Here is a 27,957-nt window from a genome sequence, read left to right on the forward strand (position 1 = left end):
TTGCGACGCAATAGTCGCCATGACAATTCGTCATAAAGAAGGCAGTGTACAAACGCAGTGGACAGCTCCCAGCGCTGAATCCGTCAAAAATGAGATTATTCTGCCCTGTTCGCCCTTAAACACCGAAGAAATTGTGCTATGCTGTTTGAAAGATCTTATTCCGTTGTCTCACATTTTGTTTGACCCGACTGCTTCGTCAACAAAGCTCACAAAGGTAACAATGGAGGCGCGTACCAGCGCACGGCACTGGAGAAGGTACGTCTCGGTCTTTCTTATTTTCTCTGCCGCCCTGAACACTGCGTCTGCCGTTACTCACTATTCTATTCCCGAAGAAATGGAGGAAGGCTCCGTTGTGGCTAATCTTGCAGCTGATTTAGGTTTGGATGTGAAAACATTGAGTAGACGTAAGATGCGGTTAGACATTATCTCGAATAAGAAATATCTGGACGTGAACAAAGAAACGGGGGAGCTGTACATTGTAGAGAAGATGGACAGGGAATATCTTTGCCCTGCTAAGACATCTTGTTTTCTTAAAATGGAAGCTATTATTGAAAATCCACAACGGATCTTTTACATCGAAATAGAAATAATGGACATCAATGATAACGCCCCCCATTTCCGAAGGGACACCATTAACTTGGATATTTCAGAAGCGACACAGGGCGGTGAACGATTTTCTGTTAACAATGCAGTGGATCCTGACGTTGGTTCGAACTCAGTGAAAACATACCTATTGAGCGAAAATGAGCACTTTACCATCGAAATTCAGACCGGAAGAGACGGGTCAAAATTCGCTGATTTGATACTGAAAAGGGTGTTAGACCGAGAGGAGCAGGCGGTTCATAATCTAATACTCACCGCTGTAGACGGTGGAGTCCCTGCCCGCTCTGGGACAGCCAGCATAGTTGTTCGGGTTTTGGATACAAATGACAACGCCCCTAAGTTTAATAAAGACACGTACAAAATCGATATAATGGAAAACTCTCCAATTGGAAGCCTTGTTGTTAAATTGAACGCAACAGACTTAGATGAAGGGACCAATTCGGAAATATTATATTCGTACAGCCTGTATACATCAGAGAAAACACAACAAACGTTCCATTTAAACCCCAATAACGGTGAGATCACGGTGAAGGAAATGATCAATTATGAGGATTTCAGGATCTATGATATGGAAGTAATTGCAACGGATAAGGGGTCCAATTCATTGACAGGTCAGTGTAAATTAACCATTTTAGTTACAGATATGAATGACAATCACCCTGAGATATCAATTAAATCGTTTCAAAGCCCTGTTAAGGAGGATATTACAGTAGACAGTGTGATAGCAGTGGTGAGTGTCAGCGATAAAGATTCCGGTGAAAATGGGATAGTTGATATTCGTATTGCTGATACATTACCTTTTGCACTGAGAGAGTCTTCTGATAACTATTATGAGTTGGTAGTTTCAGAGCCTCTGGATCGTGAGAAGGTTCCAGAATATGACATCACTTTTACCGTAACAGATAGGGGATCCCCTCCACTATCTGACAACGAAACTATGACTTTAGAGCTACTAGACGTTAACGACAACGTTCCACAGTTCTCCCAGTCGTTCTACACTATACCCGTTATGGAGAATAACGCGCCTGGGGCCTTGCTAAGTTCCCTCACTGCGTTTGATCCAGACCTCCATGAAAACCAGTACCTAGTTTATTTCATCATAGAGAAGGAGATAGTGAACACCTCCATGTCAATGCTGTTCTCCATCAATCCGGAGAACGGTAATCTTTACGCACTAAAGACGTTTGACTATGAGATAGAGAAGGAGTTCCTTTTCCACATTGAGGCCAGAGACTCTGGTGTTCCTCCGCTCAGCAGTAACGTGACTGTCCACATAGTTATTGTGGACCAGAACGACAATCCCCCGGTCATAGTGTCTCCGTGGCGCGCGCACGGCTCCGTGGTGGAGGAGAAGATCCCCAGATCCACCGATAAAGGATCCCTGGTCTCCAAGGTGATAGCCATAGACACGGACTCGGTCCAGAACTCTCGGATTACATACCAGTTTCTACAGGTTACTGACGCCACCTTATTCAGTCTGGACCAATACAACGGAGAGATACGTACTATGAGAATGTTCAGTTACAGAGATCCGCGTCATCAACGGCTGGTTGTTATCGCCAAGGACAACGGGGATCCTGCTCTCTCTGCTACAGTTACCATAAAGCTCTCAACAGTGGAGACTGCCGTTAAAGCCTACTCTGACATGACGGAAGTGCCTCTAGAATATGACATATTTTCAGATTTAAACCTGTATTTGGTGATCGGCCTGGGCTCCGTGTCCTTTCTGTTATTGATCACCATATTGGTCACCTGTGTGCTGAAGTGTCAGAAACCAAAGCCCAGTAAAGCGGCTCCTCCCAGTAGGAACAGCGTGATCAGCGAGAGGAACTCAACCATCGCAGATTCCACCCTGGTCTCCAACGATGCCTACTGGTACAGTCTGTTTCTAGCGGAGACAAGGAAAGGAAAGCTGGTAGTCAGACAGCCTGTGCCGAAGGCGGGTTCCAGATACATCGTGTCCAGTCTACCAAGGAGCACCGGCCTGACAGAGACCAGCGACTCAGCGGCCTCTACTCTGCAGGTAAGAATAAACTCTTCATTTCTGATAAGAAAACTATTTTACTGTAGTCTGTTGTCCATGTATGACTCTTCACCTATTCACGTAGTGCGTAAATGTCTATACATGTGTTGATATTCAAGAGAAAACAACTAACCAACATAATGTTGCTCTATGACAAGTTCTACAATAGAAATGTCTGGCAAAAAACGGGGATCACATATCGACTTTCTTGGTCTTTTAGGTAATTATGCTTCACACATTTACATACATCTATCTAGAATTACTGTAGATATAATATTCAGACATAGTCCAACAAAGTAGAAGGGAGAACAGATGTGCAAGCTTGTTATATGCACAAAGCGTCGCTGTTCACCAGCTGAACACACTCGCTTGTGATGCAATAATCGCCATGACAGTTCGTCATAGTTATTAAGGCAGTGTACGCAACGCAATGGACAGCTCCCGGTGCTGAAACCATCAAAAAAGGACATTATTCTGCTCGGCTCGACATAAACGCCAAAGGAGTTGAGCTATTCTCTTGTAAATATTTGTATTCTCCTTGTTCATGTTGTGTTTGACCTGACTGTTCAGTAACCAGGACATACAAATATAACAATGGAGGCGCACAGAAGCGCAGAGCACTGGAGAAGGTACGTTTCGGTCTTTCTTCTTTTCTCTTCCGCCCTGAACACGGTGTCTGCGGTTACTCACTATTCTATTCCGGAGGAATTGAAGGAAGGCTCTGTCGTCGCCAATTTAGCTGCTGATCTGGGACTAGACGTGCAGGAACTAAGTAGACGAAAAATGCGGTTAGATGTCATTGCCAATAAGAAATATTTGGATGTGAACAAAGAGACAGGAGAGCTGTACATTGTTGAGAAAATTGACAGAGAATATCTTTGCATATCAAAAACAACATGCTTTCTCAAATTGGATGCAACAATTGAAAACCCAGTAAGAATGTTCAACATTGAATTGGAGATACTGGACATTAACGACAATGCGCCTCATTTTCGGAGAGACACAATGCACTTGGACATAGCGGAGTCTGCTGCTGCGGGCGAAAGGTTCTCATTGAACAATGCAGTGGACCCAGATATTGGTACGAATTCAATTAAAACATACTATCTGAGTGAAAGTGAACATTTCAATATAGAAATCCAGACCGGAAGAGACGGGTCTAAATTTACAAATTTGATTCTGAAAAAGGCTTTAGACCGAGAGGAGCAGTCGGTTCATAATCTAATACTCACCGCTGTAGACGGAGGTGTCCCTTCACGCACAGGCACAGCGAATATCATTGTCCGTGTCCTGGATACCAATGACAACGCCCCTAAATTTGATAGGGACAGCTACAACATAGATATAATGGAGAATTCTCCAATTGGAAGTTTAGTAGTGAAACTGAATGCAACTGATTTGGACGAGGGTTCCAATTCGGAAATAGTATACTCATATAGTCTTTATACATCAGAGAAAACGCAAGAAACGTTCAGTTTAAACACGAACACCGGTGAAATAACAGTAAAGGACATTATAAATTATGAAGATTTTAGGATATATGATATGGAAGTTATAGCAACGGACAAAGGAACAAATTTTTTGTCTGGACATTGCAAACTAACTATCTTAGTGACAGATATGAATGATAATCATCCCGAATTATCGATCAAATCCTTTCAAAGTCCAGTCAAGGAGGACATAGCAGTAGACACGGTGATAGCAGTGGTGAGTGTCAGCGATAAAGATTCAGGAGAAAATGGAAAAGTCGATATTCATATTGCTGATACATTACCTTTTGCACTGAGAGAGTCTTCTGATAACTATTATGAGTTGGTAGTTTCAGAGCCTCTGGATCGTGAGAAGGTTCCAGAATATGACATCACTTTTACGGTAACAGACAGGGGATCCCCTTCACTATCTGACAACGAAACAATGACTTTAGAGCTACTAGACGTTAACGACAACGTTCCACAGTTCTCCCAGTCGTTCTACACTATACCCGTTATGGAGAATAACGCGCCTGGGGCCTTGCTAAGTTCCCTCACTGCGTTTGATCCAGACCTCCATGAAAACCAATATCTAGTTTATTTCATCATAGAGAAGGAGATAGTGAACACCTCCATGTCAATGCTGTTCTCCATCAATCCGGAGAACGGTAATCTTTACGCACTAAAGACGTTTGACTATGAGATAGAGAAGGAGTTCCTTTTCCACATTGAGACCAGAGACTCTGGTGTTCCTCCGCTCAGCAGTAACGTGACTGTCCACATCATTATTGTGGACCAGAACGACAATCCCCCGGTCATAGTGTCTCCGTGGCGCGCGCACGGCTCCGTGGTGGAGGAGAAGATCCCCAGATCCACCGATAAAGGATCCCTGGTCTCCAAGGTGATAGCCATAGACACGGACTCGGTCCAGAACTCTCGGATTACATACCAGTTTCTACAGGTTACTGACGCCACCTTATTCAGTCTGGACCAATACAATGGAGATATCCGGACCATGAGAATGTTCAGTTACAGAGATCCGCGTCATCAACGGCTGGTTGTCATCGCCAAGGACAACGGGGATCCTGCTCTCTCTGCTACAGTTACCATAAAGCTCTCAACAGTGGAGACTGCCGTTAAAGCCTACTCTGACATGACGGAAGTGCCTCTAGAATATGACATATTTTCAGATTTAAACCTGTATTTGGTGATCGGCCTGGGCTCCGTGTCCTTTCTGTTATTGATCACCATATTGGTCACCTGTGTGCTGAAGTGTCAGAAACCAAAGCCCAGTAAAGCGGCTCCTCCCAGTAGGAACAGCGTGATCAGCGAGAGGAACTCGACCATCGCAGATTCCACCCTGGTCTCCAACGATGCCTACTGGTACAGTCTGTTTCTAGCGGAGACAAGGAAAGGAAAGCTGGTAGTCAGACAGCCTGTGCCGAAGGCGGGTTCCAGATACATCGTGTCCAGTCTACCAAGGAGCACCGGCCTGACAGAGACCAGCGACTCAGCGGCCTCTACTCTGCAGGTAAGAATAAAACTCTTCATTTCAAATCTGCAAAATGTTGTTTTACTGTAGCCTACTGTCCGAGTTTGAGTCTGTATGCGTTCGCCTCGCGCGTAAATGTTTATCTATCAGTACGTACTTTAATATTCAATGGAAGACACTCAGTGTCAAAACATGATAATCAATCAACAACAGATAGGTCTACAACAACTTTTAAAAGATAAATATATTGGGTAAAACCACTTCACCATTCTAATAATGACTGGACAGCGCGTAATCCACTGGAACTGGGTAAAACTGGGTAAAGCCAAAGAAATAACATATGGGCTACCCAAATCGTTTTTCATTATTTACGTGGATTAAAATCTTGCAGCTAATGGTGCTACAAACGTTTGGATGCTTGTGTTTAGTTTTAGTTCTATTTTTCAAGTATAGTCCGCCTAAATGCAAAGAGAAATGTCTACAAACTCGTTACATGCACAAAGCGTCGCTGTTGACCTGCTAGCAAAACCGACTCGCTTGAGATGCAATGGTCGCCATAACAGCACGTCATAATGAAGGCGGTGTAGCCTACAAACGCAGTGGACAGCTCCCGGTGCAAAATACCTTCCAAAAGGACATTATTTTTCCCTGCTCCTTCTAAAACGCCAACGGAGTTCTGAAGTATTATTTTACATATTGTCTTCGGCTGGCTCACGTTGTTTTACCTGACTGCGTAGCAACCAGAGTCTACAAATATAACAATGGAGGCGCATATCAGCGCACCACACTGGGGAAGGTACGTCTCAGTCTTTCTTCTTTTTAGTGCCGTCCTGAACACTGCGTCTGCCGTCACTCACTATTCTATTCCCGAGGAAATGGAAGAAGGTTCCGTTGTTGCTGATTTAGCTGCTGATTTGGGTCTGGATGTAAAAACGTTGAGTAAAAGGAGGATTCGATTAGATGTCATAGCGAATAAGAAATATCTGGACGTGAACAAAGAAACGGGGCAGCTGTATATCGCAGAGAGGATTGACAGAGAATTCATTTGCACTACTAAGACATCTACATCTTGTTTTCTAAAAATGGAGGCTATTGTCGAAAACCCACAGCGGATATTTTATATCGAATTAGAGATAATGGACATCAATGATAATGCACCAAATTTTCGAAGGGACACCATAAACTTAGATCTTTCTGAAGCAACGCAGGCCGGTGAAAGGTTCTCTGTCAATAATGCAGTGGACCTTGATGTTGGGGCTAATTCAGTGAAAACCTACCATCTAAGTGACAGTGACCATTTCAATATAGAAATTCAGACCGGAAGAGACGGGTCAAAGTTTGCTGATTTGATATTGAAAAAGGCTTTAGACAGAGAGCAGCAGGCGGTTCATAATCTAATACTCACCGCGGTAGATGGCGGGGTACCCACGCGTTCCGGGACAGCCAGCATTACTGTTCGTGTGCTTGATACGAATGACAACGCCCCTAAGTTTGACAAAGACAATTACAAAATCGATATAATGGAAAACTCTCCAATTGGAAGCCTTGTTGTTAAATTGAACGCAACAGACTTAGATGAGGGGACCAATTCGGAAATATTATATTCGTACAGCCTGTATACATCAGAGAAAACACAACAAACGTTCCATTTAAACCCCAATAACGGTGAGATCACGGTGAAGGAAATGATCAATTACGAAGATTTCAGGATCTATGATATGGAAGTCATAGCAACAGATAAGGGACCCAATTCCTTAACAGGTCAGTGTAAATTAACCATTTTGGTCACAGATATGAATGACAATCACCCTGAGATATCAATTAAATCGTTTCAAAGTCCAGTCAAGGAGGATATTCAAGTAGACAGTGTGATAGCAGTGGTGAGTGTCAGCGATAAAGATTCAGGTGAAAATGGGATAGTTGATATTCGTATTGCTGATACATTACCTTTTGCACTGAGAGAGTCTTCTGATAACTATTATGAGTTGGTAGTTTCAGAGCCTCTGGATCGTGAGAAGGTTCCAGAATATGACATCACTTTTACCGTAACAGACAGGGGATCCCCTCCACTATCTGACAACGAAACTATGACTTTAGAGCTACTAGACGTTAACGACAACGTTCCACAGTTCTCCCAGTCGTTCTACACTATACCCGTTATGGAGAATAACGCGCCTGGGGCCTTGCTAAGTTCCCTCACTGCGTTTGATCCAGACCTCCATGAAAACCAGTACCTAGTTTATTTCATCATAGAGAAGGAGATAGTGAACACCTCCATGTCAATGCTGTTCTCCATCAATCCGGAGAACGGTAATCTTTACGCACTAAAGACGTTTGACTATGAGATAGAGAAGGAGTTCCTTTTCCACATTGAGGCCAGAGACTCTGGTGTTCCTCCGCTCAGCAGTAACGTGACTGTCCACATAGTTATTGTGGACCAGAACGACAATCCCCCGGTCATAGTGTCTCCGTGGCGCGCGCACGGCTCCGTGGTGGAGGAGAAGATCCCCAGATCCACCGATAAAGGATCCCTGGTCTCCAAGGTGATCGCCATAGACACGGACTCGGTCCAGAACTCTCGGATTACATACCAGTTTCTACAGGTTACTGACGCCACCTTATTCAGTCTGGACCAATACAACGGAGAGATACGTACCATGAGAATGTTCAGTTACAGAGATCCGCGTCATCAACGGCTGGTTGTCATCGCCAAGGACAACGGGGATCCTGCTCTCTCTGCTACAGTTACCATAAAGCTCTCAACAGTGGAGACTGCCGTTAAAGCCTACTCTGACATGACGGAAGTGCCTCTAGAATATGACATATTTTCAGATTTAAACCTGTATTTGGTGATCGGCCTGGGCTCCGTGTCCTTTCTGTTATTGATCACCATATTGGTCACCTGTGTGCTGAAGTGTCAGAAACCAAAGCCCAGTAAAGCGGCTCCTCCCAGTAGGAACAGCGTGATCAGCGAGAGGAACTCGACCATCGCAGATTCCACCCTGGTCTCCAACGATGCCTACTGGTACAGTCTGTTTCTAGCGGAGACAAGGAAAGGAAAGCTGGTAGTCAGACAGCCTGCGCCGAAGGCGGGTTCCAGATACATCGTGTCCAGTCTACCAAGGAGCACCGGCCTGACAGAGACCAGCGACTCAGCAGCCTCTACTCTGCAGGTAAGCCAAAACCCACCATCTGATTTGACCAAATAACCCTCAATCCCTTTGATAAACAAGTGCTGGCTGCCTGTGCGTAAAAGTAGTCAATCTCGGGTGAAACGTTCATGCATATAGGCATACATTTATGAGTAGTGAACAAACAAGTATGACCACGAGAAACAAAAAAAACATTTAGAACTATTGTTTCTATTATACCTATTTGAATCAATTAAATGTTCCTTAGCCCGGTTTTAATTCTATGGTGTGAATGCTGGTAAAATGCGCAAAGCGTCGCTGCTCACCAGTAAAACGAACTCTTCTGTGATGTAACCAGTCGCCATGACAGTTCGTCACAGTGAAGAGAGCGATGCAATTTGTGGACATCCCGTTGTTCCTGAATCCTTCGCTGTGAAAAGGGTGATCTAAAATACATCTCGGTACAACGGCCGACTCGTTGGGCTTCTCATACCACCATCAAAAGGTATCGTTTTCTGTAGCCCATCATTCACGGATCAAAACAAATCAAACAATGGAGGCATATTGCATCCTTCAACCCTGGACAAGGTACGTGTCGGTTTTTATTTTATTCTCTGCCACCATGAACACGTTGTCCGCCGTTACCCATTATTCTATTCCCGAAGAAATGGAGGAAGGCTCCGTTGTTGCTAATCTAGCCGCGGATTTGGGATTGGACGTGAAAACACTGAGTAGACGGAAGATGCGGTTAGACATCATTGCCAATAAGAAATACTTGGATGTGAACAAAGAAACAGGCGAACTGTACATTGTTGAGAAGATAGATCGAGAATATCTCTGCGCTTCGAAAACAGCCACAACTTGTTTTCTCAAATTGGACGCAACAATCGAAAACCCAATACGAATATTCAACATCGAATTGGAAATAATGGATATCAATGACAATGCGCCACACTTTCGACGAGATTCCATACATCTGGACATATCTGAATCGACGCCAACTGGGGAACGATTCTCGTTAAACAACGCAGTGGATTCTGATGTCGGTACAAACTCAGTTAAAACCTACTATCTCAGTGAAAGTGAGCATTTTAATATTGAAGTTCAGACTGGGAGAGACGGGTCAAAGTTTGCTGATCTAATTTTGAAAAAGGCTTTAGACCGAGAGGAGCAGGCGGTTCATAATCTAATACTCACCGCTGTAGACGGCGGTGTCCCGGCGCGGTCTGGCACAGCCAGCATCATTGTTCGCGTGCTGGACACGAATGACAACGCCCCTCAATTTGAAAAGGATAATTACAATATAAACATAATGGAGAACTATCCATTTGGAAGTCTTGTGGTTAAATTGAACGCAACTGATATAGATGATGGTACTAATTCGGACATTGTCTATTCATTTAGTTTGTATACATCAGAAAAGGCTCAAGGAACCTTCAGTTTGAACCCAACTAACGGAGAAATCAGAGTAAAAGAAATGATTAATTATGAAGATTTTAGAATCTATGATATGGAAGTCATAGCAACAGACAAGGGGACCAATTCCTTATCAGGACAGTGTAAGTTAACTATTCTAGTAACAGATATGAATGATAATCATCCAGAAATCTCCATCAAATCATTTCAAAGTCCAGTCAAGGAGGACATAGCAGTAGACAGTGTGATAGCAGTGGTGAGTGTCAGCGATAAAGATTCAGGTGACAATGGAAAAGTCGATATTCACATTGCTGATACATTACCTTTTGCACTGAGAGAGTCTTCTGATAACTATTATGAGTTGGTAGTTTCAGAGCCTCTGGACCGTGAGAAGGTTCCAGAATATGAAATCACTTTTACGGTAACAGACAGGGGATCCCCTCCACTATCTGACAACGAAACGATGACTTTAGAGCTACTAGACGTTAACGACAACGTTCCACTCTTCCCCCAGTCGTTCTACACTATACCCGTTATGGAGAATAACGCGCCTGGGGCCTTGCTAAGTTCCCTCACTGCGTTTGATCCAGACCTCCATGAAAACCAGTATCTAGTTTATTTCATCATAGAGAAGGAGATAGTGAACACCTCCATGTCAATGCTGTTCTCCATCAATCCGGAGAACGGTAATCTTTACGCACTAAAGACGTTTGACTATGAGATAGAGAAGGAGTTCCTTTTCCACATTGAGTCCAGAGACTCTGGTGTTCCTCCGCTCAGCAGTAACGTGACTGTCCACGTCATTATTGTGGACCAGAACGACAATCCCCCGGTCATAGTGTCTCCGTGGCGCGCGCACGGCTCCGTGGTGGAGGAGAAGATCCCCAGATCCACCGATAAAGGATCCCTGGTCTCCAAGGTGATCGCCATAGACACGGACTCGGTCCAGAACTCTCGAATTACATACCAGTTTCTACAGGTTACTGACGCCACCTTATTCAGTCTGGACCAATACAACGGAGAGATACGTACTATGAGAATGTTCAGTTACAGAGATCCGCGTCATCAACGGCTGGTTGTCATCGCCAAGGACAACGGGGATCCTGCTCTCTCTGCTACAGTTACCATAAAGCTCTCAACAGTGGAGACTGCCGTTAAAGCCTACTCTGACATGACGGAAGTGCCTCTAGAATATGACATATTTTCAGATTTAAACCTGTATTTGGTGATCGGCCTGGGCTCCGTGTCCTTTCTGTTATTGATCACCATATTGGTCACCTGTGTGCTGAAGTGTCAGAAACCAAAGCCCAGCAAAGCGGCTCCTCCCAGTAGGAACAGCGTGATCAGCGAGAGGAACTCAACCATCGCAGATTCCACCCTGGTCTCCAACGATGCCTACTGGTACAGTCTGTTTCTAGCGGAGACAAGGAAAGGAAAGCTGGTAGTCAGACAGCCTGTGCCGAAGGCGGGTTCCAGATACATCGTGTCCAGTCTACCAAGGAGCACCGGCCTGACAGAGACCAGCGACTCAGCGGCTTCTACTCTGCAGGTAATACTAAACTCTTAATATATTATAACATAATGAAATGCTATGCTATATTAACAGTTGCTGTAGTCCCGTGCGTAAAACCAGAGCACAAATAAATACAGGTAATTAATGAAAGTTGTATGTAAAAAAATATATATGGACATATATATTTGCTTAATCCAACAGTTAGTCTCACCAGAAAGTTGAACATATTTCCAATTCTAAGGTGGTCTGGTAAAATGCGCAAAGCGTCGCTGCTCACCAATAAAACCCACTATTCTGTGATGTAACAGTCGCCATGACAGTTGGTCACTAGGAAGACAGTAAGGCAATTTCATGTGAACAGCTCCCTGGTCCTGAATCCGTCGTTGACAAATGGTCATTTAAATTGCATAGCATTACAACGCCGGAATTGTCCTCGACTCGTCTTCTCATATTCAAAAAGGTCCCATTTTGTTGCATTGCGCAAAACAGTCAAACGATGGCCGAACATCGCACCGTTCAGCCCTGTAAAAGGTACGTCTCGATCTTTCTTCTTTTCTCTGCCACCTTGAACACGGTGTCTGCGGTTACTCACTATTCTGTTCCCGAGGAAATGGAGGAAGGCTCCGTTATTGCTAATCTGGCCTCTGATTTGGGGCTGAACACGAACAGCCTCAGTAAGCGCAAGATGCGCTTGGATGTTATCGCCAACAAAAAATATCTGGACGTTAACAAAGAGACTGGCGAGCTGTATATCGTCGAAAGGTTGGACAGGGAATCTCTTTGTACAACTAAGACAGCAACGTCATGTTTTCTTAAAATGGATGCAACAATTGAAAATCCAATAAGGATGTTCAATATAGAATTAGAAATCATGGATATAAACGACAACGCGCCACATTTTCGACGGGACACAATGGATTTGGATATATCAGAGTCTACTCCCGTGGGTGAGCGATTCTCTCTGAACAATGCAGTGGACCCGGACGTTGGTAGCAACACTGTTAAAACCTACCACCTAAGCGAGAGTGAACATTTCAATATCGAAATACAGACCGGTAGAGATGGAGCCAAATTCGCTGATTTGATACTGAAAAAGGCTTTAGACCGAGAGGAGCAGGCGGTTCATAATCTAATACTCACCGCTGTAGACGGTGGAGTTCCTGCCCGCTCTGGGACAGCCAGCATCATTGTTCGGGTTTTGGATACAAATGACAACGCCCCTAAGTTTAATAAAGACACGTACAAAATCGATATAATGGAAAACTCTCCAATTGGAAGTCTTGTTGTTAAATTGAATGCCACAGACTTTGACGAGGGCACCAATTCGGAAATAACATATTCATATAGTTTGTATACATCGGAGAAAACGCAAGGCACTTTCAGTTTAAACGCTAACAGTGGAGAAATAACGGTAAAAGAAATGATAAATTATGAAGATTTCAGGATTTATGACATGGAAGTCATAGCAACAGATAAGGGAATGAATTCCTTGTCAAGTCAGTGTAAATTAACAATTTTAGTTACAGATATGAATGACAATCATCCAGAAATGTCCATAAAATCGTTTCAAAGTCCTATAAAGGAAAATGTAGCCATAGACAGTGTGATAGCAGTTGTGAGTGTCAGCGATAAAGATTCAGGTGAAAATGGGATAGTTGATATTCGTATTGCTGATACATTACCTTTTGCACTGAGAGAGTCTTCTGATAACTATTATGAGTTGGTAGTTTCAGAGCCTCTGGATCGTGAGAAGGTTCCAGAATATGAAATCACTTTTACGGTAACAGACAGGGGATCCCCTCCACTATCTGACAACGAAACTATGACTTTAGAGCTACTAGACGTTAACGACAACGTTCCACAGTTCTCCCAGTCGTTCTACACTATACCCGTTATGGAGAATAACGCGCCTGGGGCCTTGCTAAGTTCCCTCACTGCGTTTGATCCAGACCTCCATGAAAACCAGTATCTAGTTTATTTCATCATAGAGAAGGAGATAGTTAACACCTCCATGTCAATGTTGTTCTCCATCAATCCGGAGAACGGTAATCTTTACGCACTAAAGACGTTTGACTATGAGATAGAGAAGGAGTTCCTTTTCCACATTGAGACCAGAGACTCTGGTGTTCCTCCGCTCAGCAGTAACGTGACTGTCCACGTCATTATTGTGGACCAGAACGACAATCCCCCGGTCATAGTGTCTCCGTGGCGCGCGCACGGCTCCGTGGTGGAGGAGAAGATCCCCAGATCCACCGATAAAGGATCCCTGGTCTCCAAGGTGATAGCCATAGATACGGACTCGGTCCAGAACTCTCGGATTACATACCAGTTTCTACAGGTTACTGACGCCACCCTATTCAGTCTGGACCAATACAACGGAGAGATACGTACTATGAGAATGTTCAGTTACAGAGATCCGCGTCATCAACGGCTGGTTGTCATCGCCAAGGACAACGGGGACCCTGCTCTCTCTGCTACAGTTACCATAAAGCTCTCAACAGTGGAGACTGCCGTTAAAGCCTACTCTGACATGACGGAAGTGCCTCTAGAATATGACATATTTTCAGATTTAAACCTGTATTTGGTGATCGGCCTGGGCTCCGTGTCCTTTCTGTTATTGATCACCATATTGGTCACCTGTGTGCTGAAGTGTCAGAAACCAAAGCCCAGTAAAGCGGCTCCTCCCAGTAGGAACAGCGTGATCAGCGAGAGAAACTCGACCATCGCAGATTCCACCCTGGTCTCCAACGATGCCTACTGGTACAGTCTGTTTCTAGCGGAGACAAGGAAAGGAAAGCTGGTAGTCAGACAGCCTGTGCCGAAGGCGGGTTCCAGATACATCGTGTCCAGTCTACCAAGGAGCACCGGCCTGACAGAGACCAGCGACTCAGCGGCCTCTACTCTGCAGGTAAGACTGACCTGAACCCATTCTTTAATATAAACATCAAACATTTGATAGAGTTGATTTCTTCAGTGCACAATTATCGTGCGTAAAATTGATGAATAGGTTGATTGCACATTTTTTTTAAATCAACAGTTCCAGGTCCACATTCATTGTAATTATATGCTACCAAATGATTCAGTTCACAAGTGGAAAAGTCACTGTTGTCCCGTTGCAACTGTTTTCACAGAGTACTTAAACTTTCATCGTACTAATAATACAACCAAAACGTTTGCAATGTTTGATATTCAGAGCTGCATAGGCTGGCAAAATGCGCAAAGTGTCACTGTTCACCAATAAAACGCACTATTCTGTGATGTAATCGTCGCCATGACAGTTCGTCATAGTGATAGACGCAGTGCCTGTTGTGTGTGGACATTTTCCGGTCCTGAATTTCGATGCTTTCGATATCATTTTTGTCCATCTTCAAAACGTTACAAGGTCGTCTCGTTTTCTTGACGTAAATTCAACACGACTTAATATTTTCGTTGTGGTGCATTACGCACAGAGATAAGCAATACAACAATGGAGACGCACATCAGTGCACAGCAGTGGAGAAGGTACGTCTCGGTATTTCTTATTTTCTCTACCGCCATGAACACAGCGTGTGCGGTTACTCACTATTCTATTCCCGAAGAAATGGAGGAAGGCTCTATTGTTGCTAATTTGGCTGCTGATTTGGGTCTTGATGCGAAAACCTTAGTGAAGCGTAAAGTACGGTTGGATGTTATCGCCAATAAGAGGTATCTGGAGATAAACAAAGAGACGGGAGAGCTATTCATCGCGGAGAAGATTGACAGAGAACACCTATGCAACAGCAAAAATCCATCTTGTTTCCTCAAAATGGATGTTTCGATTGAAGAACCAATACGAATGTTTAATATTGAAGTGGAGATAATGGACATAAATGACAACGTGCCCCATTTCCGCAGGGACACCATGCACTTGGATATATCAGAATCCACCCCAGCAGGTGAACGATTCTCGTTAAACAATGCAGTTGACCCAGATTTCGGTACAAACTCTGTAAAGTCGTATCACTTAAGTGATGAAGAGCATTTCAGTATAGAGATTCAAACCGGGAGAGACGGGTCAAAGTTTGCTGATTTGGTTCTAAAAAATGCTTTAGACCGAGAAGAGCAGGCGGTCCATAACCTAATACTCACCGCTGTAGATGGTGGAGTCCCCTCACGCTCCGGTACAGCCAACATCATTGTTCGCGTTCTAGATACGAATGACAACGCCCCTAAGTTTGATAAAGAAAGCTACAACATTAATGTGATGGAAAACTCTCCAATTGGAAGCCTTGTTGTTAAATTGAATGCAACCGACTTAGACGAGGGAACCAATTCGGAAATAATGTATTCATATAGCCTTTATACATCAGAGAAAACTCAAGCAATTTTCGGCTTGAATTCTAATAGTGGTGAAATCAGAGTAAAAGAAATGATTAATTATGAAGATTTCAGGATTTATGACATGGAAGTCATAGCAACGGACAAGGGACCCAATTCCTTGGCAGGGCAGTGTAAATTAACTATTTTAGTTACAGATATGAATGACAATCATCCAGAAATGTCCATAAAATCGTTTCAAAGTCCTATAAAGGAAAATGTAGCCATAGACACTGTGATAGCAATTGTTAGTGTCAGCGATAAAGATTCAGGTGAAAATGGGATAGTTGATATTCGTATTGCTGATACATTACCTTTTGCACTGAGAGAGTCTTCTGATAACTATTATGAGTTAGTAGTTTCAGAGCCTCTGGATCGTGAGAAGGTTCCAGAATATGAAATCACTTTTACCGTAACAGACAGGGGATCCCCTCCACTATCTGACAACGAAACTATGACTTTAGAGCTACTAGACGTTAACGACAACGTTCCACTCTTCCCCCAGTCGTTCTACACTATACCCGTTATGGAGAATAACGCGCCTGGGGCCTTGCTAAGTTCCCTCACTGCGTTTGATCCAGACCTCCATGAAAACCAGTATCTAGTTTATTTCATCATAGAGAAGGAGATAGTGAACACCTCCATGTCAATGCTGTTCTCCATCAATCCGGAGAACGGTAATCTTTACGCACTAAAGACGTTTGACTATGAGATAGAGAAGGAGTTCCTTTTCCACATTGAGTCCAGAGACTCTGGTGTTCCTCCGCTCAACAGTAACATGACTGTCCACATAGTTATTGTGGACCAGAACGACAATCCCCCGGTCATAGTGTCTCCGTGGCGCGCGCACGGCTCCGTGGTGGAGGAGAAGATCCCCAGATCCACCGATAAAGGATCCCTGGTCTCCAAGGTGATAGCCATAGACACGGACTCGGTCCAGAACTCTCGGATTACATACCAGTTTCTACAGGTTACTGACGCCACCTTATTCAGTCTGGACCAATACAACGGAGAGATACGCACTATGAGAATGTTCAGTTACAGAGATCCGCGTCATCAACGGCTGGTTGTCATCGCCAAGGACAACGGGGATCCTGCTCTCTCTGCTACAGTTACCATAAAGCTCTCAACAGTGGAGACTGCCGTTAAAGCCTACTCTGACATGACGGAAGTGCCTCTAGAATATGACATATTTTCAGATTTAAACCTGTATTTGGTGATCGGCCTGGGCTCCGTGTCCTTTCTGTTATTGATCACCATATTGGTCACCTGTGTGCTGAAGTGTCAGAAACCAAAGCCCAGTAAAGCGGCTCCTCCCAGTAGGAACAGCGTGATCAGCGAGAGAAACTCGACCATCGCAGATTCCACCCTGGTCTCCAACGATGCCTACTGGTACAGTCTGTTTCTAGCGGAGACAAGGAAAGGAAAGCTGGTAGTCAGACAGCCTGTGCCGAAGGCGGGTTCCAGATACATCGTGTCCAGTCTACCAAGGAGCACCGGCCTGACAGAGACCAGCGACTCAGCGGCCTCTACTCTGCAGGTAAGAAATACGATGCCTACTGGTACAGTCTGTTTCTAGCGGAGACTTGGAAAGGAAAGCTGTTTGTCAGACAGCCTGTTCGAAAGGCGGGCTCCAGATACACCGTGTCCACTAGCCTCCAGTAGCCTCTACTCCGAGTCGCTGCTCTGAGCCTCTACCCCAGGGATCGTCAACTAGATTCAGTCATGGACCAATTTTGTTATTGAGTGCATGGTCGTGGGAACGGAACATAATTGCAAATCATTTGTAGACTGCAAATTGACTGCAAGAAGCCCAAACAGATATAATGTTTGACTAAAACAATAATTTTAAACTTTACCTACATTTGTATACCACCACGTTTCTCACTATTACGCATGGGAAGACTTGGTAACAGATTTCTTAAATTAAAATCTCTTGGAGCTGATTTCCTGGTGTTTTTACAGTCTTATGCTCAGAACACTTTTGGGGGCCAAATAAAACCACGGGCCAAATTCGTCCCGCGGTCCTGTTCTACTCTGACTCAACTGGTTTGAGGTAATGTGCAACAACTTTACGTCTGGGTTCTCTACACTACGCAGTTGCCATGCGTAAAATGGATAAACACGTTGGCTAAAGTTCTACCATCATTTGGAAGTGTTTACAATAACAACAACCATTTTACTTTCACATCCCATTCGTTTACCATTGAACAATCAGTTCACCTCGAACAGTTAGATTACTAATATTTCTGTCCACAACGGCTGGTATTGTTACCAGAAGTAATCACAATTACCCAATACTAGGCCTAAATAAAGCAATGTTCATAATGTATTCTTTACCTCACATTCTAGCAATATTATTGTGTGTCGTCTTTTTTCGTCACATAAATAATATCACCAAAAAGTGTGTAATAAACCTGTATTAAATTCAACGTTGCAAGGGCTGTTAAAATGCGCAAAGGGTCGCTGCTCGCCAATAAAACGCACTCTTCTGTCATGGAATGGTAGCCATGACAGTTCACCATAGCGATAAAGGCAATGCGTATTCTGTATGGACAGCTCGCGGGTGCTGACATTTATCTGCTTTTGGGAAGGTCGTTTTTGTCTATATCTTCAAAAGGTTACATATCTAATTTTCTTTACACAAATTCTACACCAACGTAACGTGCAGTATGAGACACATCCCAACAATGGAGGTGCATATTAGTGGAGAGCCCTGGAGAAGGTACGTCGCGGTCTTTCTTCTTCTCTCTGCCGTCTTGAACACGACATCTGCGGTTACTCACTATTCCATTCCTGAAGAGATCGAGGAAGGCTCCGTTGTGGCTAATTTAGCTGCTGATTTGGGTTTGGATGCTAAAATCATGGCTAGGCGTAAAATACGGTTGGATGTTATCGCCAATAAGAGGTATCTGGAGATAAACAAAGACACAGGGGAGCTACTGATAGCGGAGAAGATTGATAGAGAATACTTATGCAACGTTAAGACATCTTCTTGTTTCCTCAAAATGGATGTTACCATCGAAAACCCAATTAGACTATTTAATATTGAAGTTGAAATAATGGACATAAATGACAACTCGCCCCAATTTCGCCGGGACACCATGCACCTGGATATATCTGAATCCACCGCTGCAGGAGAACGATTCTCGCTACCCAATGCAGTAGACCCAGATTTTGGTGCAAACTCTATCAATACGTATCACTTAAGCGAGAGTGAGCATTTCAGTATAGAGATTCAGACCGGAAGAGACGGGTCAAAGTTTGCTGATTTGACTCTTAAAAAGGTTTTAAACCGAGAGGAGCAGGCGGTTCATAATCTAATACTCACCGCTGTAGATGGTGGAGTCCCCACGCGCTCCGGTACAGCCAACATCATTGTTCGCGTTATAGATACGAATGACAACGCCCCTCAATTTGATAAAGAAAGCTACAACATTAATGTGATGGAAAACTCTCCAATTGGAAGCCTTGTTGTTAAATTGAATGCAACTGACTTAGACGAGGGAACCAATTCGGAAATAATGTATTCATATAGCCTTTATACATCAGAGAAAACCCAACAAACTTTTAGTTTGAATTCCAAAAATGGTGAAATCAGAGTCAAAGAAATGATAAATTATGAAGATTTCAGGATTTATGACATGGAAGTCATAGCAACTGATAAGGGGCCTAATTCATTGACAGGGCAGAGCAAATTAACTATTTTGGTCACAGATATGAATGACAATCACCCTGAGATATCAATTAAATCGTTTCAAAGCCCAGTCAAGGAGGATATTACAGTAGACAGTGTGATAGCAGTGGTGAGTGTCAGCGATAAAGATTCAGGTGAAAATGGGATAGTTGATATTCATATTGCTGATACATTACCTTTTGCACTGAGAGAGTCTTCTGATAACTATTATGAGTTGGTAGTTTCAGAGCCTCTGGATCGTGAGAAGGTTCCAGAATATGACATCACTTTTACGGTAACAGACAGGGGATCCCCTCCACTATCTGACAACGAAACTATGACTTTAGAACTACTAGACGTTAACGACAACGTTCCACTCTTCCCCCAGTCGTTCTACACTATACCCGTTATGGAGAATAACGCACCTGGGGCCTTGCTAAGTTCCCTCACTGCGTTTGATCCAGACCTCCATGAAAACCAGTATCTAGTTTATTTCATCATAGAGAAGGAGATAGTTAACACCTCCATGTCAATGTTGTTCTCCATCAATCCGGAGAACGGTAATCTTTACGCACTAAAGACGTTTGACTATGAGATAGAGAAGGAGTTCCTTTTCCACATTGAGTCCAGAGACTCTGGTGTTCCTCCGCTCAGCAGTAACGTGACTGTCCACGTCATTATTGTGGACCAGAACGACAATCCCCCGGTCATAGTGTCTCCGTGGCGCGCGCACGGCTCCGTGGTGGAGGAGAAGATCCCCAGATCCACCGATAAAGGATCCCTGGTCTCCAAGGTGATAGCCATAGACACGGACTCGGTCCAGAACTCTCGGATTACATACCAGTTTCTACAGGTTACTGACGCCACCTTATTCAGTCTGGACCAATACAACGGAGAGATACGTACTATGAGAATGTTCAGTTACAGAGATCCACGTCATCAACGGCTGGTTGTCATCGCCAAGGACAACGGGGATCCTGCTCTCTCTGCTACAGTTACCATAAAGCTCTCAACAGTGGAGACTGCCGTTAAAGCCTACTCTGACATGACGGAAGTGCCTCTAGAATATGACATATTTTCAGATTTAAACCTGTATTTGGTGATCGGCCTGGGCTCCGTGTCCTTTCTGTTATTGATCACCATATTGGTCACCTGTGTGCTGAAGTGTCAGAAACCAAAGCCCAGTAAAGCGGCTCCTCCCAGTAGGAACAGCGTGATCAGCGAGAGGAACTCAACCATCGCAGATTCCACCCTGGTCTCCAACGATGCCTACTGGTACAGTCTGTTTCTAGCGGAGACAAGGAAAGGAAAGCTGGTAGTCAGACAGCCTGTGCCGAAGGCGGGTTCCAGATACATCGTGTCCAGTCTACCAAGGAGCACCGGCCTGACAGAGACCAGCGATTCAGCGGCCTCTACTCTGCAGGTAAGAATACCTACACCTCCGCTTCTAGGAAAACAAACCCTTACAGCAAATCAACCTGAAACAATCAGAGGACGACGCTAAACCTCAGACCAAGTAGGCCTTAACACACACCTCGCAGCAGCTGTCTCAATACCTTTGTGGGTTATCGTCCTATTTGTATGTGTTTCTTTAAGTTGTGTTCTTCAGAGGTATGTGCAGGTCTAATTGTGACCCAAACAGACGAAAATAGCACACCAGCCTTTGCTCACCTCAAACATCTCTTCAAATACAGTCAGTAGCTTGCCCCTTGACTAAGAACATCACAATGCCAGTTCATGACACTTGAGGTCATTTGGGTCAATGGGATCACTAGGAGAGAAGGTCTTGATTCACACCTCGAGCAGCGGTTTAAGTACCTGTGTGGGTTAAAGGCCTACTTATATAATTCTCCAGAAGTTTTGATCGTCATCGGCCATGTTTTGGACGACAAATAGCCTAGTTGTTAGAGTGTTGGGCCAGTAATCGAAAGGTTACTGGATCGAATCCCTGAGCCGACAAGGTAAAAATCTGCCATTCTGCCCCTGAGCAAGGCAGTTAACCCACTGTTCCCCGGGCGCCGAAAACGTTGATGTTGATTAAGGCAGCCCCCCCACACCTCTCTGATTCAGAGGGGTTGGGTTAAACGAGGAAGACACATTTCAGATGAAGGCATTCAGTTGTACAACTGACTAGGTTTCCCCCTTTCATACGTCAAACTCAGTGGGTGGCTTGCCCCTTGACTCAGAGTACCACAGTGTAAAGGTTGAGACAGCCGAGGGCATCTCGGTCAATGGGATCACTATGAAGGATGAGCTTAGCGTCTGCTGATATTGTCAGGAGCTTCTCTCGCAGGCAACATACTGTACTTGTTCCTGAATGGCTGAGTCTCATGTTTTCTGCCTGGAGTAATCTGTCTTTCCTGTTTGAACTGTAAGAGAAACTAAGAGTGCATCTCAATGGTCCAAAGTGACATGCTCTCCTTAAAGGCCCAGTGCAGTCCAAAACATTATTTCCAGCATTTTATACATATTTCCACACTATGAGTTTGGAATAGTACTGTGAAATTGTGAAAATCATATAAAATGTAATAAGTCACATGTGCCGAATACAACCCTTGAATTAATACTTACGAGCCATTAAAACCTGTTGAGGACAGACGTTCCGCTAGTGGAACGCCTAGCCAACATCCAACGGAACAGCAGGGCGCGAAATACAAAACATCAAAAATCTAATAATTTCAATTTCTCAAACATACGACTATTTTACACCATTTTAAAGATACACTTCTCCTTAATGTAACCACATTGTCCGATTTCAAAAAGGCTTTACAGCGAAAGCAAAACATTAGATTATGTTAGGACAGTACATAGGCAAACAATAACCACACAGCCATTTTCCAAGCAAGGAGATGTGTCACAGAAACCCAAAAAACAGCTAAAATGAAGCACTAACCTTTGACGATCTTCATCAGATGACACTCCTAGGACATCATGTTACACAATATATGTATGTTTTGTTCGATCAAGTTCATATTTATATCCAAAAACAGCATTTTACATTGGCACGTGATGTTCAGAAAATGTTTGCCTCCAAAACTTCCGGTGAAAGTGCACATCAATTTACAAAAATACTCATCATAAACGTTGACAAAATATATAACAGTTATTTAAAGAATTAAAGATACACTACTCCTTGATGCAACCGCTGTGTCAGATTTCAAAATAACTTTACGGAGAAATATTCTGAGTACATAGCTCAACCATCAAAGCAAGCTATACAGCTACCCGCCAAGTTCTGGCATCAACAAAACTCTGAATTAGTGTTATAAATCATTCCTTACCTTTGCTGATCTTCGGCGGAATGCACTCTGAGGACTCCTACTTCCACAAGAAATGTTATTTTAGTTCGAAATACTCCATATTTATGTCCAAATACGTCCGTTTTGTTTGCGCGTTCACTAGATCACTATCCAAAGGCATAATGCGCGAGCGTAAATTGAGACATGAAAGTCAAAATGTTCCATTACCGTTCGTAGAAACATGTCAAACGTTGTTTACAATCAATCTTTAGGGTATTTTTAACATAAAATGCGATAATATTCCAACCGGACAATAGCGTATTCATTCCAGAAGAAAAAGAAGGAACGGCAGTCCACTCAATGACTGAGCTCTATTTTCTGCCCAGTAACATGAGAATGATGATAAAAGTTTCTAAAGGCTGTTGACAGCCAATGGAAGCCTTAGGAAGTGCAATGTGACCCAACAGACACTGTAGTTTCGATAGGGATTCAAAAGAAGAACTACAATTCTCAGATTTCCCTCTTCCTGGTTGGATTTTCCTCAGGTTTTTGCCTGCCATATGAGTTCTGCTATACTCACAGACATCATTCAAACAGTTTTAGAGTGTTTTCTATCCAAATCTATTAATAGTATGCATATTCTAGTTTCTGGGCCCGAGTAGTAGGCAGTTTAATTTGGGTACATTTTTCATCCGGCCGTGAAAATACTGCCCCCTATCCTCAACAGGTTTTCAACCAACAATGCAGTTTTAAGAAAACAAGAGTTAAGAAAATATCTACTGAATAAACTAAAGTTAAAAAAAGTAACACAATGAAATAACAATAGTGAGGCTATATACAGAGGGTACCAGTACTGAGTCAATGTGCAGGGGTACAGGTTAGTCGAGGTAATTGAGGTAATATGTACATGTAGGTAGGGGTAAAGTGACTTGGCGCTCTGGTACTGCTTGCCGTGCGGTAGCAGAGAGAACAGATTATGACTTTGGTGGCTGGAGTCGTTGACAATTTTTGGGGCCTTCCTCTGACATCGTCTAGTATAGAGGTCCTGGATGGCAGGAAGCTTGGCCCCAGTGATGTACTGGGCCGTACTAACTATCCTCTGTAGCGCGTTAAGGTCAGATGCCAAGCAGTTGCCATACCAGGTGCAGCTGTATAACTTTGAGGATCTGGGGACCCATGCCAAATCTTTTCAGTCTCCTGAGGGGGAATAGGCGTTGTTGTGCCCTCTTCATGACTGTCTTGGTGTATTTGGATCATGTTAGTTTGTTGTTGATGTGGACACCAAGGAACTTGAAGCTTTCGACCTGCTCCACTACAGCCCTGTCGATGTGAATGGGGGTGTGTTCGGACCTCCTTTTCCTGTAGTCCACAATCAGCTCCTTGGCCTTGCTCACATTGAGGGAGAGGTTGTTGTCCTGGCACCACACTGCCAGGTCTCTGACCTCCTTCCTATAGACTATCTCATCGTTGTCACTGATCAAGCCTACCACTCTCTTGTCGTCGGCAAACTTAATGATGGTGTTGGAGTCATGCTTAGGAGTACAAGAGGGGACTAACCACGCACCCTTGAGGGGTCCCTGTGCTGAGGATCAGCGTGGCAGATGTGTTGTTTCCTACCCTTACCACCTGGGGGCGGTGCATCAGGAAGTCTAGGATCCAGTTGCAGAGGGAGGTGTTTAGTCCCAAGGTCCTTAGCTTAGTGATGAGCTTTGTGGGCGCTATGTGTTGAATGCTGAACTGTAGTCAATGAACAGCATTCTCACATAGGTGCTCCTTTTGTCCAGGTGGGAAAGGGCAGTGTGGAGTGAAATTGAGATTGCGTCATCTGGGCATCTGTTGGAGTGGTATGTGAATTGGAGTGGGTCTAGGGTTTCCGGGTTGATGGTGTTGATGTGAGCCATGACCAGCCTTTCAAAGCACTTCATGGCTACAAATGCCAGTGCTATGGGGCGGTAGTCATTTAGGCAGGTTACCTTGGTGTTCTTGGGCACAGGGACTATGGTGGTCTGTTTGAAACATGTAGGTATTACAGACTCGGCCAGGGAGAGGTTGAAAATGTCAGTGAAGACACTCGCCAGTTGGTCCGTGCATGCTCTGAGTACACATCCAGGTAATCCGTCTGGCCCAGCGGCCTTATGAATGTTGACCTGTTTAAAGGTCTTAGTCACATCGGCTACGGAGAGGATGATCACACATTCGTCCAGAACAGCTGGTGCTCTCATGCATGCTTCAGTGTTGCTTGTCTCGAAGCGAGCAAAGAAGGCATTTAGCTTGTCTGGTAGGCTCGCGTCTCTCAGAAGTTTGCGGCTGAGTTTCCCTTTGTAATCCGTAATAGTTTGCAAGCCCTGCCACATCCGACAAGCGTCAGTGCCAGTGTAGTAGGATTCAATCTTAGTCCTGTGTTGATGCTTTGCCTTTTTGATGGTTCATCTGAGGGCATAGCGTGATTTTTTTTTATAAGCGTCCGGATTAGTGTCCTGCTTCTTGAAAGCAGCAGCTCTAGCCTTTAGCGCAGTGCAGATGTTGCCTGTATCCATGGCTTCTGGTGGGGATATGCACGTACAGTCACTGTGGGGACGACGTCATCGATGCACTTATGGATGAAGCTGGTGATTGATGTGGTATACTCCTCAATGCCATAGGATGAATCCCGGAACATATTCCTGTCTGTGCTGGCAAAACAGTCCTATAGCTTAGCCTCTCTTGGGCGCGGGACACACTATTCAACAGCCAGTGAAAAATCAGAGCGCCAAATTCAAAACAACAAAATGTCATAATTCAAAGTTCTCAAACATACGACTATTTTACACTTCTCCTTAATGTAACCACATTATCCGATTTCAAAAAGGCTTTACGGCGAAAGCATAAAGTTAGATTATGTTAGGACAGGTACAACACAAGAAAAACCACACAGCCATTTTGCAAGCAGGAGAGGGGTCACAAATACCAGAAATTCAGCTAAAATTAAGCACTAACCTTTGACGATCTTCATCAGATGACACTCCTAGGACTCAATGTTAGACAATACATCTATGTTTTGTTCGATAAAGTTGATATTTATATCCAAAAACAGCATTTTACATTGGCGCGTGATGTTCAGAAAATATTTTGCCTCCAATACTGCCGGTGAAGCAGCACAACAATTTACAAAAATACTCATCATAAAAGTTGATAAAATATTAAACTGTTATTCAAAGAATTTTAGATAACCATCTCCTTTATGCAACCGCTGTGACAGATTTCAAAAAAGCTTCACGGGGAAAGCACACTTTGCAATAATCTGAGTACGGCGCTCAGAAACATACACTAGGCAATACAGATACCCGCCATTTTGGAGTCATCTAAAATCATAAATAGCATTATAAATGTTCACTTACCTTTGATGATCTTCATCAGAAGGCACTTCCAGGAATCCCAGGTCCACAATAAATGTTGTTTTGTTCGATAAAGTCCATCATTTATGTCCATGTAATGCTTTCGTTAGAAGAAGTATCGGAGTCAGGCGCAGGACACAGGGATGAGTGCAAACAAAAACGTGTTTACTCAAAATCATAATAAAACTTCTTCCACAGCAAAAATACAGGGTTTGGAGAAACACCTCCAACAACCACAAAACTGTAAACAATCACGGACAAGACAAACAGGGAAGCCAGAGGGTTAAATAATGAACATAATCAGGGAATCATAAACAGGTGTGTATAATTAAAACAAAAGCAAACGAACAGGGAAACACAGATCGGTGGTAACTAGTAAGCCGGTGACGTCGACCGCCGAACGCCGAACGCCGCCCGAACAAGGAGTGGGGCTGACTTCGGCGGAAGTCGTGACAGTCCAAATACCTCCTTGTTGTTTGCGCGTTCAGTAAGCTACTCCAAATGTAGGAAGTGCGCCGAAAATTTCACGACAAAAAGTTTAAAAAAAGTTCTATTTACGTTCGTTGAAACATGTCAAACGTTGTATAGCATCAATCATTAGGGCCTTTTTAACATAGAACTTCAATAATATTCCAACCGGACGATTCCAATGTCTTGAAAAACGTTTTGGAACACAGCTACCTCATCACGTGAATGCGCGCCAATGAACTCATGTCCTTCCCTGAGTCACCAACTCCCCGGCCTTCTTGTTCGCTCTCTGTTCACTGCAAAAGCCTGAAACTAGGTTCTAAAGACTGTTGACATCTAGTGGAAGCCTTAGGAAGTGCAAAATGAACCCTAAGTCACTGTGTGTTGGATAGGCAATGACTTGAAAAGACTACAAGCTCCAGATTTCCCACTTCCTGGTTAGATTTTTCTCAGGTTTTTGCCTGCCATATGAGTTCTCTTATACTCACAGACATCATTCAAACAGTTTTAGAAACTTCAGAGTGTTTTCTATCCAAATCTACTAATAATATGCATATTCTAGTTTCTGGGCCCCAGTAGTAGGCCGTTTTATTTGGGTACGTTTTTCATCCGGCCGTGAAAATACTGCCCCCTACCCTAGAGAAGTTAGCATCCACGTCATTTGATCACTTCCGTATTGAGCGAGTCACTGGTACTTCCTGCTTTAGTTTTTGCTTGTAAGCAGGAATCAGGAGGATATAATTATGGTCAGATTTGCCAAATGGAGGGCGAGGCAGAGCTTTGTATGCATCTCTGTGTGTGGAGTAAAAGTGTTCTAGAGTTTTTTTCTCCCCCTCTGGTTGGACTGTGACATGAGGTAAACAGATTTAACTTTTCCTGCATTATAGTCCCCGGCCACTAGGAGCGCCGCTTTGGATGACCATTTTCTTGTTTGCTTATGGCCTTATACAGCTCGTTGAGTGCAGTGGTCTTAGTGCCAGCATCGGTTTTTGGTGGTAAACAGACAGCTACGAAAAATATAGATGAAAACTCTCTTGCTAGATAGTGTGGATAGTGTGGAAAATGTAGTGCAAGAGCTGTTTGAAAAGACCGCCGGAAGTTTCAGCCTGTTTTGGTGGGATGGATTTCACCAGGTAGTAAATTACTGTAGTTAATAGACCAATAAGAACGAGAGTTCCAAACCTCTCTGCCAATAACAGCTCGTAGTCTGTTTTCTGT

General features: G+C 43.8%; 4 protein-coding genes across 4 annotated transcripts in view; all 4 read left to right on the forward strand.

Moving 5' to 3' along the window:
- The first annotated feature begins 33 nt into the window (after positions 1–33).
- LOC115173557 (protocadherin alpha-C2-like) lies at positions 34–2,810 on the forward strand. The gene has a single exon (XM_029731778.1). The coding sequence runs from the start codon at positions 221–223 to the stop codon at positions 2,735–2,737; it is 2,517 nt and encodes an 838-aa protein (XP_029587638.1). The 5' UTR covers positions 34–220; the 3' UTR covers positions 2,738–2,810.
- A 233-nt stretch (positions 2,811–3,043) lies between these two features.
- Positions 3,044–5,711, forward strand: LOC115173565 (protocadherin alpha-C2-like). The gene has a single exon (XM_029731791.1). It carries the CDS (start codon positions 3,221–3,223, stop codon positions 5,675–5,677), a length of 2,457 nt encoding a protein of 818 aa, XP_029587651.1. The 5' UTR covers positions 3,044–3,220; the 3' UTR covers positions 5,678–5,711.
- A 263-nt stretch (positions 5,712–5,974) lies between these two features.
- The window catches only part of LOC115165284 (protocadherin Fat 3), a 28,304-nt gene continuing 6,321 nt past the window's right edge, over positions 5,975–27,957 (forward strand). The window contains exons 1-5 of the mRNA XM_029718331.1: positions 5,975–8,760; positions 10,503–10,555; positions 10,702–11,683; positions 13,401–14,555; positions 15,078–17,522. Coding sequence (XP_029574191.1) covers positions 6,349–8,760; positions 10,503–10,555; positions 10,702–11,683; positions 13,401–14,555; positions 15,078–17,522 — 7,047 coding nt within the window. The 5' untranslated portion in view covers positions 5,975–6,348. The remainder of the gene's footprint in view (positions 8,761–10,502; positions 10,556–10,701; positions 11,684–13,400; positions 14,556–15,077; positions 17,523–27,957) is intronic.
- On the forward strand, positions 11,701–15,098 carry LOC115173572 (protocadherin alpha-C2-like). The gene has a single exon (XM_029731799.1). It carries the CDS (start codon positions 12,144–12,146, stop codon positions 14,568–14,570), a length of 2,427 nt encoding a protein of 808 aa, XP_029587659.1. The 5' UTR covers positions 11,701–12,143; the 3' UTR covers positions 14,571–15,098.

This window comes from Salmo trutta, chromosome 3, assembly GCF_901001165.1.
Source record: "Salmo trutta chromosome 3, fSalTru1.1, whole genome shotgun sequence".
Lineage (NCBI taxonomy): Eukaryota > Metazoa > Chordata > Actinopteri > Salmoniformes > Salmonidae > Salmo > Salmo trutta.

Coding starts and splice junctions, on each gene's coding strand:
- LOC115173557 (XM_029731778.1), top strand. CDS start 221: ATGGAGGCGCGTACCAGCGCACGGCACTGGAGAAGGTACGTCTCGGTC.
- LOC115173572 (XM_029731799.1), top strand. CDS start 12,144: ATGGCCGAACATCGCACCGTTCAGCCCTGTAAAAGGTACGTCTCGATC.
- LOC115173565 (XM_029731791.1), top strand. CDS start 3,221: ATGGAGGCGCACAGAAGCGCAGAGCACTGGAGAAGGTACGTTTCGGTC.